Source organism: Syngnathoides biaculeatus, chromosome 4 (assembly GCF_019802595.1).
Source record: "Syngnathoides biaculeatus isolate LvHL_M chromosome 4, ASM1980259v1, whole genome shotgun sequence".
Lineage (NCBI taxonomy): Eukaryota > Metazoa > Chordata > Actinopteri > Syngnathiformes > Syngnathidae > Syngnathoides > Syngnathoides biaculeatus.
Genome location: NC_084643.1, coordinates 4,913,518 through 4,928,614, shown reverse-complemented (window position 1 = coordinate 4,928,614; position 15,097 = coordinate 4,913,518). Strand labels below are relative to the sequence as shown.

The 15,097-nt window shown below is 44.9% G+C and overlaps 1 protein-coding gene across 3 annotated transcripts; it reads right to left on the bottom strand.

Annotated features, from left to right (window-relative positions):
* Positions 1-101: 101 nt before the first annotated feature.
* Positions 102-13,401, bottom strand: LOC133499889 (D-amino-acid oxidase-like). 3 transcript variants are annotated; one of them, XM_061818299.1, is made up of 11 exons: positions 13,132-13,150; positions 11,603-11,798; positions 11,408-11,522; positions 9,943-10,019; positions 9,662-9,727; positions 8,280-8,334; positions 7,273-7,377; positions 7,118-7,197; positions 6,543-6,660; positions 1,270-1,368; positions 103-1,187 (listed from the first exon to the last, which is right to left on the bottom strand). In XM_061818299.1, exons 2-11 carry the CDS (start codon positions 11,794-11,796, stop codon positions 1,062-1,064), a joined length of 1,035 nt encoding a protein of 344 aa, XP_061674283.1. In that variant the 5' UTR covers positions 11,797-11,798; positions 13,132-13,150; the 3' UTR covers positions 103-1,061. The 3 variants fall into 3 exon arrangements, with proteins under 3 accessions (XP_061674284.1, XP_061674283.1, XP_061674282.1); XM_061818298.1 differs by lacking the exon at positions 13,132-13,150 and adding an exon at positions 13,259-13,401 and having other exon boundaries at positions 110-1,187; XM_061818300.1 differs by lacking the exons at positions 9,662-9,727; positions 13,132-13,150 and adding an exon at positions 13,259-13,401 and having other exon boundaries at positions 102-1,187.
* Between the last annotated feature and the right edge of the window lie 1,696 nt (positions 13,402-15,097).

Genomic DNA, 15,097 nt, shown 5'->3' with positions numbered 1-15,097 from the left:
AAAAATATATATATATATATATATATATATATATATATATATAAAGAAAATTTCAATAGCAATATTCATTTAGGTCAGGGGTCACCAATGCGGTGCCCGCGGGCTCATGGTCGCCCTCGAGGACATATTAAGGCGCTCGTGAGGCATGTTCTAAAAATACCAAATTAAATTTTGAATCTGACTTGCTGATGTTATTTAAATTTTTGAAATACCTGTAATGTCACATGCAAAAAATTAAAACGAAAATATTTTATGTATGTATAATGAACTATGACTGAAGTTTGCTGCAAACAAGTCATGCAGCCCTTCGTACAATCAGTTCTCACGAAGTCGCCCTCCGCCTCAAAAACGTTGATGACCCCCGATTTAGGCCATGACCATTTTTTGACCATGATGTTAAAATGATGTTCACCGTTTGTAGTACTTTATGTACTGTGCGTGTTGTCTGCGATAATTCTGAACTCAATGGAAGTCTCATTGCACTGGAAAATACACGAGTGGAGATTCATATCTGGGAGGACTTCTTTTATTTACTGTCAGCCTGATTTAAAAAAAAAAAAAAACCCACACAGCAATTGCAATATTTTTAATGTGACGCTACACGATTATGTGATCTCGGTGGACTCGTAACATCAAACTCCATCAACAATATTTGTTCACGTACTAAACAGTCATTTAACGAGATTTATACCTCTGTAAATAATTCATCAAATGTCAGTTTCTTTGGAAAGAGATAACGAGAATTATGGATTTTCTCAACCTGTTTTGTTTGGAAAAATTAGCTGCTGCTTATTACAGTAATCAGTATTAAGATGTACACTGAATTTTGTCATCACAATGTCAATGTACCACATGATGCCAGTAAAATCTTTGATGATTTGATGTTATTCATCAAAGTTTTTAAGTTCTGCATAAATATTTACATTCAATTGTGTGGTTTAATTTGTAAGCCCGTCAGATTTGAATTTACGCATGATTACTAATCGCTCCTTTATCTCATGGTAATGACTTTGTCAGATGATAATTTGATCCAAATCGAATCACAAATGCTGTGTAAAATTTCACAGGTGAGCTTTTGGCAGCTTTCCCTTTTCTTTGACGATCTCGCCAAACAGTCTGGCTGCTTCCTGGGCGCAGCCTTTGTAAATGCTCATCCCGAAACCTCCGTGGCCGTAGTTGTGGATCACCTGCAGGTGGCAACCGCACTGACTCAGACACTGACGTCCCAGTGTTCATATCTGGAGTTATGATCAGATGTTTTAGAATCACCTCGACCGCGGCGGTACCGGACAGCAGAGTCTCTCGCTCCAATCTGACTTTGCTTCGGACTGGCCTGAGGGCGGTCCAGTCGTCCACTATCCTGGCATGCTGTGATCAGAAAACAACAACAACAACAACAAACAGCATTTGCCTCACAGTTCTGAGCACCCGGGTTCGATCCCAGCCTCGGCTGTGTGGAGCTTGCATCTTTTCCCCGTGCCTTGTGTGGGTTTTCTCCGGGCAGTCCCGTTTCCTCCCACACCCCAAAAACATGGATTAATCGGACCGTAGGTGCTATTGTGAGTGCAGCTGTTTGTCTCAACGTGCTGTTGGATATTATTTTTTGATCAATACAAAAGTCCGTTAATCATCTGACTCCAAATTGTGACCTTACCCGACCACCAGTCATCCAACAATTTGCGCGCTCGTTCTGCAAAGAAAGTTATCAGGAAGCCGGCATTTTCACACGCGAGTGGATTTATTGCTTCAACAAACACCTGGGTCTCGGGTCCCTCTCATTACAACCCTGTACGTCTCTGTTCCCTCCAGCCGACGACCTACACACCCGAGTTGCCCGGGACAATTTAAAAGTACAATCTACTAATTCACTATTGGTTATGTGTCTACTGCAGTTATCCTTGGCGCTCTCTCATTGGTCTTTATTGGTCTGCGGGATGAAGGGCCGACTCCTCCCGCCTGCGGTTGTTGACATTTTGTTGCTCCCGTCTCCCTCTAGGCCAAGCGTCGCGTCGCGTCACACCTGCTGATTGTGGTCACCACCAACCGTCGAGAATATTCCGTTCTAGCACGCTATCTGCTGTAATCACTTTCTTGCCACATTCTCACACTGCAAATTTTCATCCACAGACTTTTGCACATTAAGCAGTATTGCAAATACATTGCCCTGTTGATTAACTTTTATACATTTCATTTCCTTTAGTGCCCTAATGCAGCCCTATGGGGGCACAAACCAGTGCAATCTGTAGGCCGGTCCCAAGCCCGGATAAATGCAGAGGGTTGCGTCAGGAAGGGCATCCGGCGTAAAAACTGTGCCAAACAAATATGAGCGTTCATCTAAAGAATCCCATACCGGATCGGTCGTGGCCCGGGTTAACAACGCCCGCCCCCGGCACTGCTAACCTACAGGGCGTCGGTGGAAATTCAGCTACTGTGGGTCGAAGACAAAGAAGAAGAGGAAACCGGATCCAGCGTCAGAAGAAAAAGAGGAATGCACAGAGCCTACAACTGAGTGTAGGGACTTTGAATGTTGGGACTATGACAGGAAAAGCACAGGAGTTGGTTGACATGATGATTAGGAGAAAGGTTGATATTCTGTGCATCCAAGAGAGCAGGTGGAAAGGTAGTAAGGCTAGAAGTTTGGGAGCAGGGTTTAAATTATTCTACCACGGAGTAGATGAGAAGAGAAATGGAGTAGGGGTTATTTTAAAGGAAGAGCTGGCTAAGAATGTCTTGGAGGTAAAAAGAGTATCAGATCGAGTGATGAGACTAAAATTTGAAATTGAGGGTGTTATGTATAATGTGGTTAGCGGCTATGCACCACAGGTAGGATGTGACCTAGAGTTGAAAGAGAAATTCTGGAAGGAACTAGATGAAGTAGTTCTGAGCATCCCAGACAGCGAGAGAGTTGTGATTGGTGCAGATTGTAATGGACATATTGGTAAAGGAAACAGGGGCGATGAAGAAGTGATGGGTAAGTACGGCATCCAGGAAAGGAACTTTGAAGGGCAGATGGTGGTGGACTTTGCAAAAAGGATGGAGATGGCTGTAGTGAACACTTATTTCCAGAAGAGGGAGGAACATATAGTGACCTACAAGAGCGGAGGTAGAACCACGCAGGTAGATTATATTTTGTGCAGACGATGTAATCTGAAGGAGGTTACTGACTGTAAAGTAGTGGTAGGGGAGAGTGTAGCTCGACAGCATAGGATGGTAGTATGTAGGATGATTCTGGTGGTGGGTAGGAAGATTAAGAAGACAAAGGTAGAGCAGAGAACCATGTGGTGGAAGCTGAGAAAGGAAGAATGTCGTGCGGCCTTCCGGAAAGAGGTGAGACAGGCTCTCGATGGACAAAACCGAAGCTCCCGGAAGACTGGACGACGACAGCCAAGGTGATCAGAGAGACAGGCAGGAGAGTACTTGGTGTGTCATCTGGTAGGAAGGGGAGAAGGAGACTTGGTGGTGGAACCCCAAAATACAGGGAGTCATACAAGGAAAGAGATTAGCGAAGAAGAAGTGGGATACTGAGAGGACTGAGGAGAGGCGAAAGGAGTACATCGAGATGCGACGTAGGGCAAAGGTAGAGGTGGCAAAGGCTAAACAAGAGGCATATGAAGACATGTACACCAGGTTGGACACGAAAGAAGGAGAAAAGGATCTCTACAGGTTGGCCAGACAGAGGGATAGAGATGGGAAGGATGTGCAGCAGGTAAGGGTGATTAAGGATAGAGATGGAAATGTGTTGACTGGTGCCGGTAGTGTACTAAATAGATGGAAAGAATACTTTGAGAAGTTGATGAATGAAGAAAATGAGAGAGAAGGAAGAGTTGAAGAGGCAAGAGTGAAGGACCAGGAAGTGGAAATGATTACTAAGGGGGAAGTCAGAAAGGCACTACAAAGGATGAAAACTGGAAAGGCAGTTGGTCCTGATGACATACCGGTAGAGGTATGGAAGCAATTTGGAGAGATGGCTGTGGAGTTTTTGACCAACTTATTCAACAGAATACTAGCGGGCGAAAAGATGCCTGAAGAATGGAGGAAAAGTGTTCTAGTTCCCATTTTTAAGAACAAAGGGGATGTTCAGAGGTGTGGGAACTATAGAGGAATAAAGTTGATGAGCCACACAATGAAGTTATGCGAAAGAGTTGTGGAGGCGAGACTCAGGACAGAAGTAAGTATCTGCGAGCAACTTTATGGTTTCTCGCCGAGAAAGAGTACCACAGATGCATTATTTGCCTTGAGGATGCCAGTGGAAAAGTACAGAGAAGGTCAGAAGGAGCTACATTGTGTCTTTGTGGATCAAGAGAAATCCTATGACAGAGTACCAAGAGAGGAACTGTGGTACTGCATGCGTAAGTCTGGTGTGGCAGAGAAGTATGTTAAAATAGTACAGGACATGTATGATGGCAGCAGAACAATGGTGAGGTGTGCCTTAGGTGTGACAGAGGAATTTAAGGTGGAGGTGGGACTGCATCAGGGATCAGCTCTGAGCCCCTTCCTGTTTGCAGTGGTAATGGATAGGCTGACAGATGAGGTTAGACTGGAATCCCCTTGGACCATGATGTTCGCAGATGATATTGTCATATGCAGTGAAAGCAGGGAGCACGCAGAGGAACAATTGGAAAGATGGAGACATGCACTGGAAAGGAGAGGAATGAAGATTAGCCGAAGTAAAACAGAATATATGTGCGTGAATGAGAAAAGTGGAGGGGGAAGAGTGAGGCTACGGGGAGAAGAGATAGCGAGGGTGGACGACTTCAAATACTTGGGGTCAACAATACAGAGAAATGGTGAGTGTGGCAAGGAAGTGAAGAAACGGGTCCAAGCGGCGTGGAACAGTTGGCGGAAGGTGTCTGGTGTGTTATGTGACAGAAGAGTGTGTGCTAGGATGAAGGGCAAAGTTTACAAAACAGTGGTGAGGCCGGCCATGATGTACGGATTAGAGACAGTGGCACTGAAGAAACAACAGGAAGCTGAACTGGAGGTGGCAGAAATGAAGATGTTGAGGTTCTCGCTCGGAGTGACCAGGTTGGATAGGATTAGAAATGAGCTCATTAGAGGGACAGCCAAAGCTGGATGTTTTGGAGACAAGATTCGAGAGAGCAGACTTCGATGGTTTGGACATGTTCAGAGGCGAGAGAGTGAGTATATTGGTAGAAGGATGCTGAGGATGGAGCTCCCAGGCAAAAGAGCGAGAGGAAGACCAAAGAGAAGGTTTATGGATGTGGTGAGGGAAGACATGAGGGCAGTTGGGGTTAGAGAGGAAGATGCAGGAGATAGGCTAAGATGGCAAAAGATGACACGCTGTGGCGACCCCTAACGGGACAAGCCGAAAGGAAAAGAAGAAGAAGAAGATTTCCTTTAGTGGCCTGCGATTGGCTGGCGACCAGTTCAGTGTGTAGCCCGCCTCCTGCCCGTTGACAGCTGGGATAGGCTCCAGCACTCCCCACGACCCTTGTGAGGATAAGCGGCAAAGAAAATGGATGGATGGATGATGAACGATCCAACGGCATGAATGCACAGTATTAAGAACATATTTTTAATAAGCTTGGAAGAAAATCTAACCTGCAGACAGATGAAAGAAGAAAATAACAGGATCTAAACCTTCAAATAATTGCACAAGTTGATCGTATACAGTAGCATTTCCTTCCATTTTCTTAGCCGCTTATCCTCACAAGGGTCGCGGGAGTGTCGGAGCCTATCCACGTTGTCAACTGGCAGGAGGCGGGGCACACCCTGAACCGGTTGCCAGCCAATTGCAGGGCACATCGAGAAAGATAATGGGTGCACTCACAATCATACCTAGGGGCAATTTAGAGTCCATCAATCCATCCATTTTCTTAGCTGCTTATCCTCACAAGGGTCACGGGAGTGCGGGAGCGTACCCCAGCTGTTGCCGGGTAGGAGGTGGGGCACACACTGAATCGATGTGCCAGCCAATCGCAGGGCACATGGAGACAAACAGCTGCACTCACAATCACACCTACGGGCAATTTGAAGTGTTGTCCAATTAATGTTGCATGTTTTTGGGATGTGGGAGGTAAACCGGAGTGCCTGGAGAAAACCCAAGCAGGCACGGGGGCAACATGAAAACTCCACACAGGTGGGGCTGGGATCAAACCCCGGGACCTCAGAACTGTGAGGCCAACACTTTACAGCTGATCCTCCGTGCCGCCCAGTAGTAGTTATTTTATCATATTTTATACATTTACAAACACACACAATTTTCCAGGACAGTTTGGGCTAAGTCCTTTTTTCCCCCCCGCTGTGCCTCAGTGCATCTTCGGCATGGGAAAACGTTCAACTTGTACCAAACACTTTTGGGGTATGCTGGAACTGCATTTGTCAGCTCTGAAATTCCCAGACACACTCAAACATCTTGCCAAAGTCTTCCCACGGGAGAGCGAGCCACTGAAGCACTTAAAGGGACACAAACCTCAAATTTTTCCTCGTTCACGTTCTAGTATTGTCAGAATACATTTTGTGCCGATTGCAGACATCAACTGGCACCAAAAGGAATTGTAATACTTGTATTACGTTATTACCCTGAGGCTGGGCTCGAGCTGGCAAGCCTTTTCCCAAATGGTCTTATGATCGGCGGAATCGTTTTGCTCATTCCAGTTGCCCAACTGGAACACGCCGCCGACTACCACGAAACGACTCCTGCGGATAAAAACGGAGGAAAAGAAAGGAACGGTATGACGGCGCGCACATCACTACCTTTTGACCCAAGTGAATGTGATGCTATGAAATATTTCTCTGGATAGATCATGACTCGAGGTGTACGGGATTGCAATACAGCTATGACGTGAGAGATAAAATGCATTGAAAATTAAAAAAAAAAAAAAAGTATTCATTGAAGTTACTCAAAACTTATTTCACACCGGGATTTTCCCAGTTTTCCGTCTTTTGTACGGGACCACAAGGCCGATTGTCCACATCACTTTATGTTTAAAAAACTAATAATAATTAAAAATGAATTATCGCTGTCGTGCCGCTGGGAAAGCCACTTCGGTGGGTCCTGCCTTAAATGGACGGACAAATAAATTCCGGCCCGAGAGTTACCGGGAATGCGGTCTGAAACCGGAATTTGTCAGGGTCAAGTCAGTACTAGCGCTACCCTGGAATGATGTATGGCGAGTTGTAAACCCCTTTAGCAGTGTGGGTCATAATCCAGTGCTTCAGCCATGGGGCCTCCACCTACAAGACAAAAAAAAAAAAAAGAATAACTTATTCCACTTGACCCAAAAAAATATGTACAATGAGTCTCCTAACCTTTATTATCTGTCCCCGGGCAGGTTGAAGGTCAGAGTCAGGCTGCAGGTCTGCAGATCTTATCCCAGTACAGTTTATTATCACGTCGACACCATTTTTAGACAGCTAAAAACAGGGAATGACAAAAATGTAAAAAAAGAAAAAGAAAAAAAACCTAAACAGAAAATACATATATTTGCTCATAGACCATTTTTGGATGGTTGTGGTATATTGAACAAAATATTGAAATATACAACTTGGCCCAATTTGATTTAAACTCTGGCCAAATTTAGAGCTGGAGGTTTTTATTTTATTTTAATTTGTTGAAGAAGTGTCTTCTAATTGGAAATTACACAGGAAAATGCCAAAATATTTGGAAAAACTCAGAAATTGTCTTAAAGATATTAAATACAAATGTTAAACTTTTGCACTTTGAAAATTATTCATGTTTCCCGCAGGAGTGTAACCTGGACTGATTTATGACAGGTAATCCTAATTGTATATTTACAATCCATCCTTCCATTTTCTTTTGCTGCTTATTCTCACTAGGGTGGTGGGGAGTGCTGGAGCCTATCCCAGCTGTCACTGGGCAGGAGTCGGGGTACACCCTGAACTGGTCGCCAGCCAATCGCAGGGCGCATGGAGAAAGACAAGGGGTGCACTCACAATCACACCTAGGGGCAATTTAGAGTGTCTAATTAACGTTGCACGTTTTGGGGATGTGGGAGGAAACCGACACAGGCCCGGGGAGAACATGCAAACCCCACACAGGCGAGGCTGGGATTTGAACGCCGGTCCTCAGAACTGTTAGGCCAACGCTTTACAGCTGCACCACCGTGCCGCGTCATAATGCTTTAGTAGTTCAAAAATAAATTGTGCTCAACGTTTTAGCCATGTTTTTGTGGATATTGTAAAAACAAAACCATCAAATGTCAATTCAGATTTTCTGTAAATTTGACCAGAGTTTAAAGAATTTAGGCCCGTGTGTGCAACTAGATTATTAAAAAAAAAAAAAAAAAAAAGCTTACCTCTGTAAAAGAGCCAATTTTCCTGTGATAAAATTTCACACCTCGTTTAGCCAACCTGAGGAGCACACCAAGGGTAATATTAACACTTGAACACGTGCTAAGTATGACGCTTTCATATCTGCAATACAAGGTTATTGTAGCACATATATTGCATTGTATGGTGCATGGCTTGCTGTCTGGACTATGTAAAGCACTTTTAAAGAGTTCACGACCTGACAGCTTGCTAGGCTGAATCAATAACAGAGAAAAAAAAATGTTTTTCTATCCTCAGCCTGCGTCAATGAGAGCAGCATGAAAAGTAGTCACTCATTGACTCATTTGGGTACCTTGTCGAAAAGTGCTAAGAATTTGTTATGAGGATTGAAATCTGGGGACCTCGTATGAGGGACATATAGAATCAAAGTTTTAGAAAAATATGGAATTTAGTGTGGTCTACATTCATGATTTAATAGGTGATCAAATAATAATAATCCATTCATCCATTTTCTTAGCCGCTTATCCTCATGAGGGTCGCGGGGAGTGCTGGAGCCTATCCCAGCTGTCAACGGGCAGGACGCGGGGTAGACCCTGAACTGGTCGCCAGCCAATCGCAGGGCACATCAAGACAAACAGCCGCACTCACAATCACACCTTGGGGCAATTTAGAGTGTCTAATTAATTTTGCACGTTTTTGGGATGTGGGAGGAAACTGAAGAGCCCACCCAGAGAAAACCCACGCAGGCACGGGGAGAACATGCAAACTCCACACGGGCAGGGCCGGGATCGAACCCGGTCCTCAGAACTGTGAGGCCAACGCTTTACCATCTGATCCACCATGCTGCCCCAATTCTAATAATAATAATAATCTTAAAAATGAACTTAGTCTTGTTCATCCATCCATCCATTTTCTTTTGCTGCTTATCCTCACGAGGGTCACAGGGAGTGCTGGAGCCTATCCCAGTTGTCAACAGGCAGGAGGCGGGGTAGACCCTGAACTGGTCGCCAGCCAATCGCAGGGCACATCCAGACAAACAGCCGCACTCACAATCACACTAGGGGCAATTTAGAGTGTCCAATTAATTTTGCGTGTTTTTGGGACGCGGGAGGAAACCGGAGTGCCCGGAGAAAACCCACACAGGCACGGGGAGAACAAGCTAACTCCACACAGGCGGGTCTGGGATCGAACCCGGGACCTCATAACTCTGAGGCCCACGCTTCACCAGCTGAGCAACGTGCTGCTCCAATTATAACAACAATAATAATAATAATAATATTAAAAATGAACTTTGTCTTGTTCAATTTTATGAATTGTATTTTTATTCAAAAAAAATGAACAGGAAGTGGAAATGTAACGAAATTTTGACGTTATTTGTGTTTATGTAGAGTTGTGTAAAAAAACTCACCAGTCCATCAGCCAAGGTAAGTACGTTTTACCTTCCAAGATCAGAGCAGTATCGAACCACCCATAACTTATTAAAAAAAAAAAAAAAAAAAAAAAAAAGCATACAGCATTTTAGAAGAGACAAAAAATAACTGAATCATTTAGTAAAAATGACCATAATGCTAAAGTTTTGCAATCTCTTTGGATGGGCAAATGTTCTTCAACGACTTAACTACGAATGGCCGTGACTTTATGCTCACTGCGTGTTTCGTACTGACACGACATCCATCTATTGGACGCTACCTGTAGCCAGGAAACATCTTCAGCTCTCGGTCCGAGAGATACCTGAAGCCCAGGACTGTGTCTTTAAATGTCGGGTCCTGCGCACAACAACAAAAACACAATTGAGGGAAGGCGGACTTTGTAGCCGGATAGTCGTCTATTACAACCGTCCTTCGAGGTTACTGAATCACAAGTGAGCGACAGTTTGGAAGCTTAAAGGAGAAATCCAGTGCATCCAATAGGTCATGTAATATGTACCCTATTTTGACAATATGATGTTAAATCCTCTCTCATTTCATAGAGTTTTGAGAAGATTTTTTTTTTAATCGACAATTACGAATTTCCAGGGGCGCTGCCATTTTCCTGAGTCACATGACTTACGTGCGCGGACATGACATTTAAGGTGCCGCTCCAAAGGCTCGATTACATTGCGCCTAGCGCTGATTTCTCTGATTTATCCTCATCTGATGAAGAAATAGGTTGATCGGGAAGACGGAGGAATACGTCCATACAGTTTTGAACCTGTGGCTGTAAATGTTGAATATTAGAATGGTTCTTCAGGCGGAATGACGCGGAGTCTGACTCTCCGGACATCGAAGGTTGGCTCGCGGCCCGCCTTCGGTGGTAGGGGAGGTCTTTAGCCGAGCTTTGGCGACGGCGGAGGCCTTTAGCCGAGATTTAGCGGCGGCGGAGGCCTTTAGCCTAGCTTCAGCATCCGGGGCTAACGGCCTCCGCCGCCTGGAAGCTTGCCTCGCGGCCTGCCGCCTGGAAGCTCGCATCATTTCCGTCCGAAAAACCATCCGCAACTGCCTAACCGGAGCTCCCGGGGGCCTTTGTTTACGCACTTATGTCGCGCGTAGGCCTCCGAGTAGTCAGTCATTCCGCCCGAAGAACCATCCGGATATTCAACATTAATTACAGCTACAGCTTCAAATCTGTATGGAAGTATTCCTCCGTCTTCCCGATCGACCGATACTGCTATTTCTTCATCAGATGAGGATAAATCCAAAAAAAAAAAAAATCGGCGCTGGGCATAAACGGTGTCCCATGTAATCGAGCCTTTGTTGCGGCACAGTACACGTCACACCTGCGCACGTAGGTCATGTGACTCGCAAAAATGGCAGCGCCCCTGAAAATTCGTAATTGTCGATAAAAATCTCAAAACACCATTAAATGAGAGAGGATTTAACATCACATTGTCAAAATAGGGTACATATTACATGATCTATTGGATACACTGTTTATCCAAAGCACTGGATTTCCCCTTTAAAACAGCCTCATAAAAGTTATTGATTTATAAGTCGCTGACAATCATCAAAGTCATCTAATCAAAACTACCCTGTGGTAGATACTTCTTTCATGTACCACACTTAAAAGTATGTTCATGTTTCTAGTTCAAACTAAAATAACCACCGACGTTTGCTTTCCGATTTCGTAATCGCCGGCATGAAATTTAAACACAGGTCAAGTGACAAGCTTTACTCACGGGGGTTGGCATTGTGCAGAGGTTGTAGCCGGACTCCAGGAAAACACCCATTTTTACATAATCCGGTGAACGGAGGCAGCTCAGCAAGTAGTCAAAAGTCTCTTTAAACCACTTCCTGAAGGTGAGGCGAATGCGTCGGTGGAACGGGAACAATTTCAAGAAGAAGAAGAATTGTCAAAAAAAGGATGCAAATACCTCTCCTGGGCATCGCCCTTGTCATTGATGTACGGCTGCCAAAAACCTGCCGCTCCATCGCTGGTGGTCAGCGGCGTGAAGCGGTCTGCGTACACCTCGATGATCAGCGGCTTGACAATGGAGTGGTACTGCTCGTATATGCTCTGAGCTGTGGACAGTCCAATGACGCCGGCGCCGATTACAGCCACACGCATGTCTGGAGGAACACGAAAAGCTGTTTGCTTTTCTCTGATACAGACAGATACAAAAGCCACGTCTCATTTATCCATCCGTCCAATTTCTTTGCCGCTTATCCTCACGAGGGACGCGGGGAGTGCCGGAGCCTACCCCGGCTGTCAACGGGCAGGAGGCGGGGTACACCCTGAACTGGTTGCCGGCCAATCGCACGGCACATGGAGACAAACGGCTGCACTCACAATCACACCTAGGGGCAATTTAGGCTGCCCAATTACTGTCATTTTTAGGACAAAATACAGTCACCATATTTTGCTGGCCAGTAAGATCTCCTGGGCACATTCTACGGTGTCTACCTGGTGGGCGCCTCAGAACTGGTCCTCCAAATGTGATACAATCTTACAAGAAAAAAAAAAAAAAATCCCACAAAGTTGAGAGCATTAAGATACAATTGAATGGTCCAAAACGTATCTATCCATCCATTTTCTTTGCCGCTTATCCTCACGATGATCACGTTGAGTGCCGGAACCTATCCCAGTTGTCAACGGGCAGGAGGCAGGGTACACTCTGAAATGGTTGCCAGCCACGGAGACAACCAGTCGCACTCACAATCACACCTAGGGGCAATTTAGAGCGTCCAATTAATGTTGCATGTTTTTGGGATGTGGGAAGAAACCGGAGTGCCCGGAGAAAACTCGCGCAGGCACGGGGAGAACATGCAAACTCCACACAGGCGAGGCAGGGATCGAATCCGGGTCCTCAGAACTGTGAGCCCGACGCTTTACCATCGTGCGAGGTCACATTGAATTGATCATTATTGATGTCAAAGGACACAAAATTGAATGTTTGCATTTGTGAAATATCATGGTACGAACTAACTTTAGTCACACCAGTAGATTTATATTATATTTGATTCATTTCTTTTAAACTTTATTATAGCACCGCAGGTCTGAGAGCAATGCTATTTCAGATATGTTGTATGACATGTGACTGACAATAAAGTTACTTTAACTAATTTAAAAAAAAAAAAGGTGTAACTTGATGAAACAAAAGAAAAGTAGATCAGCAAGACAACAAAGCAATCAATATTATTCGCAGTAGTTAAGCTGTTGGCCACGCAAGAATGAACATAAAACGTAGTTTGAAATGCAGCTCGAGTAAAAACGATTTATAGATTTTGGCACATCGCCCCTGCTTTGAAGCACCAGTATGCCACTCAACAGTTTCGAAATACTCCACTGCAACTAAACTGGAGCCAAAGTATTTGATCCACTTCGTCAAATTCGCAGCGAGAACAAACAAGAGACGTGCACCGCGGCCAAGGGCGGAACTTATTAGCATAGACAGTCCGGTACTTCGAGTCTCCGCGACTGCGAGTGTCGCTTGGTCGCAAGTTTCGGTTTCCGGCGTCAAGTCTGCGAAAGAGAGCCGTCAAAAGTGAGCGCGGAGAATCGCACGGTGCGTCGAAACGGGTCAGTGTACCGTTAGGAGCAGCAAAATTCGATCGATGTCTGCGACTTGGAGGAGAACAAGTGCGGCTGCGGTGCACGAGCGAGAGGCGGAGTCTCTATCAAGCCAGCTGAGGTGTCAAATTCTTCTTTTTCTTTTTTTCAGCGGGATCGGACTGCAGTTACGATTTTCCTGAAGACTGTGCAACCAAATAAGGATGAAAGATTAGTATATTATTAGATACACAACACCGCAAATTGGTGGATAACCAGTCAAGGATCAAATTTGAACTATGGTATACGTTGGCAATAAAAAGAAATTAAGCTTGCACGATTACATCAATCCATCCATTTTCTTAGCCGCTTATCTTCACAAGTGTCGCGGGGAGTGGCTGGAGCCTATCCCAGGTGTCAACGGAAAGGGGGCGGGATACACCCTGAACTGGTCGCCAGCCAATTGCAGGGCACATCGAGACAAACAGCCCCACTCACAATCACACCTCGGCGCAATTGTCCAAATAATGAACCCTGGACCTCAGAACTGTGAGGCCAACACTTTCCACATTTGTGCAATTATTTAGTTGATTTTTTTCCCCCACAGATATTAATTCTCATGCATGAAAATTGGTATTTTTTAGTGCATTGCTTCAAGGAAGACTCTCCCCAGAATTATAGGAATGGGAGCACACATTAAAAGTTAGTAGATGAGGGTGCAATGTTTCTTTTGATGCCAGAGTTATCCACAGCTTATCCTCACAAGGGTTGCGGGAGTAAGGAGCCTATCCCAGCTATCAACGGGCAAGGGGCGGGATACACCCTGAACTGGTCGCCAGCCAATTGCAGGGCACATCGAGACAAACAGCCCCACTCACAATCACACCTCGGCGCAATTGTCCAAATAATGAACCCTGGACCTCAGAACTGTGAGGCCAACACTTTCCACATTTGTGCAATTATTTAGTTGATTTTTTTCCCCCACAGATATTAATTCTCATGCATGAAAATTGGTATTTTTTAGTGCATTGCTTCAAGGAAGACTCTCCCCAGAATTATAGGAATGGGAGCACACATTAAAAGTTAGTAGATGAGGGTGCAATGTTTCTTTTGATGCCAGAGTTATCCACAGCTTATCCTCACAAGGGTTGCGGGAGTAAGGAGCCTATCCCAGCTATCAACGGGCAAGAGGCGGGGTACACCCTGAACTGGTCGCCAGCCAATCACAGGGCACATCGAGACAAACAGCCCCACTCACAATCACACCAAGGGGCAATTGTCCAAATAATGAACCCTGGATTTCAGAACTGTGAGGCCAACACTTTCTATATTTGTGTAATTATTTAGTTGATTTTTTTCCCCCACAGATATTAATTCTCATGCATGAAAATAGGTATTTTTAGTGCATTGCTTAAAGGAAGACTCTCCTCAAAATTATAGGAATGGGAGCACACATTAAAAGGCGTGAACATGCAAACTCCACACAGTTGGGTCGGGGATCCAACCCGGGACCGCAGAACTGTGAGGCCAACGCTTTCCAGCTGCACCACAAACGTTAATATTTCTTACACACGCCAATTGGAAATTTAGGACAGATTTTTGCAAGTTTCATGCAAGTTGACACACATGGAGTGATGTCACGGCCAGATCTGGCTCCTAGGACACATGTGATCACAGCCTTGAATGATTTTTATTTAAATTATGGCAGATTGAGCTAAATATCGACAACAATGATGAAATCCATACTTTGTATTTATGACTTTTTCATTTCTGTGCAATCTTGCACATTGACTACTACGTGCTACTAATACTTAGTATGACAGTAGTACTACTCTCCTAATCACTGGAAAGTGCCATGACGCGAGGTCCGTGAAGTGGG

What these genes read in the sequence shown, in the direction of transcription:
- LOC133499889 (XM_061818298.1), bottom strand. Translation starts at nt 11,796, where the DNA reads ATGCGTGTGGCTGTAATCGGCGCCGGCGTCATTGGACTGTCCACAGCT. An exon ending in AAGGGCGATGCCCAGGAGAG is followed by an intron (nt 11,523 to 11,602) that starts GTATTTGCATCC and finishes CCTCACCTTCAG; the next exon opens with GAAGTGGTTTAAAGAGACTT. An exon ending in AGCTCGAGCCCAGCCTCAGG is followed by an intron (nt 1,369 to 6,542) that starts GTAATAACGTAA and finishes TTCTGATCACAG; the next exon opens with CATGCCAGGATAGTGGACGA.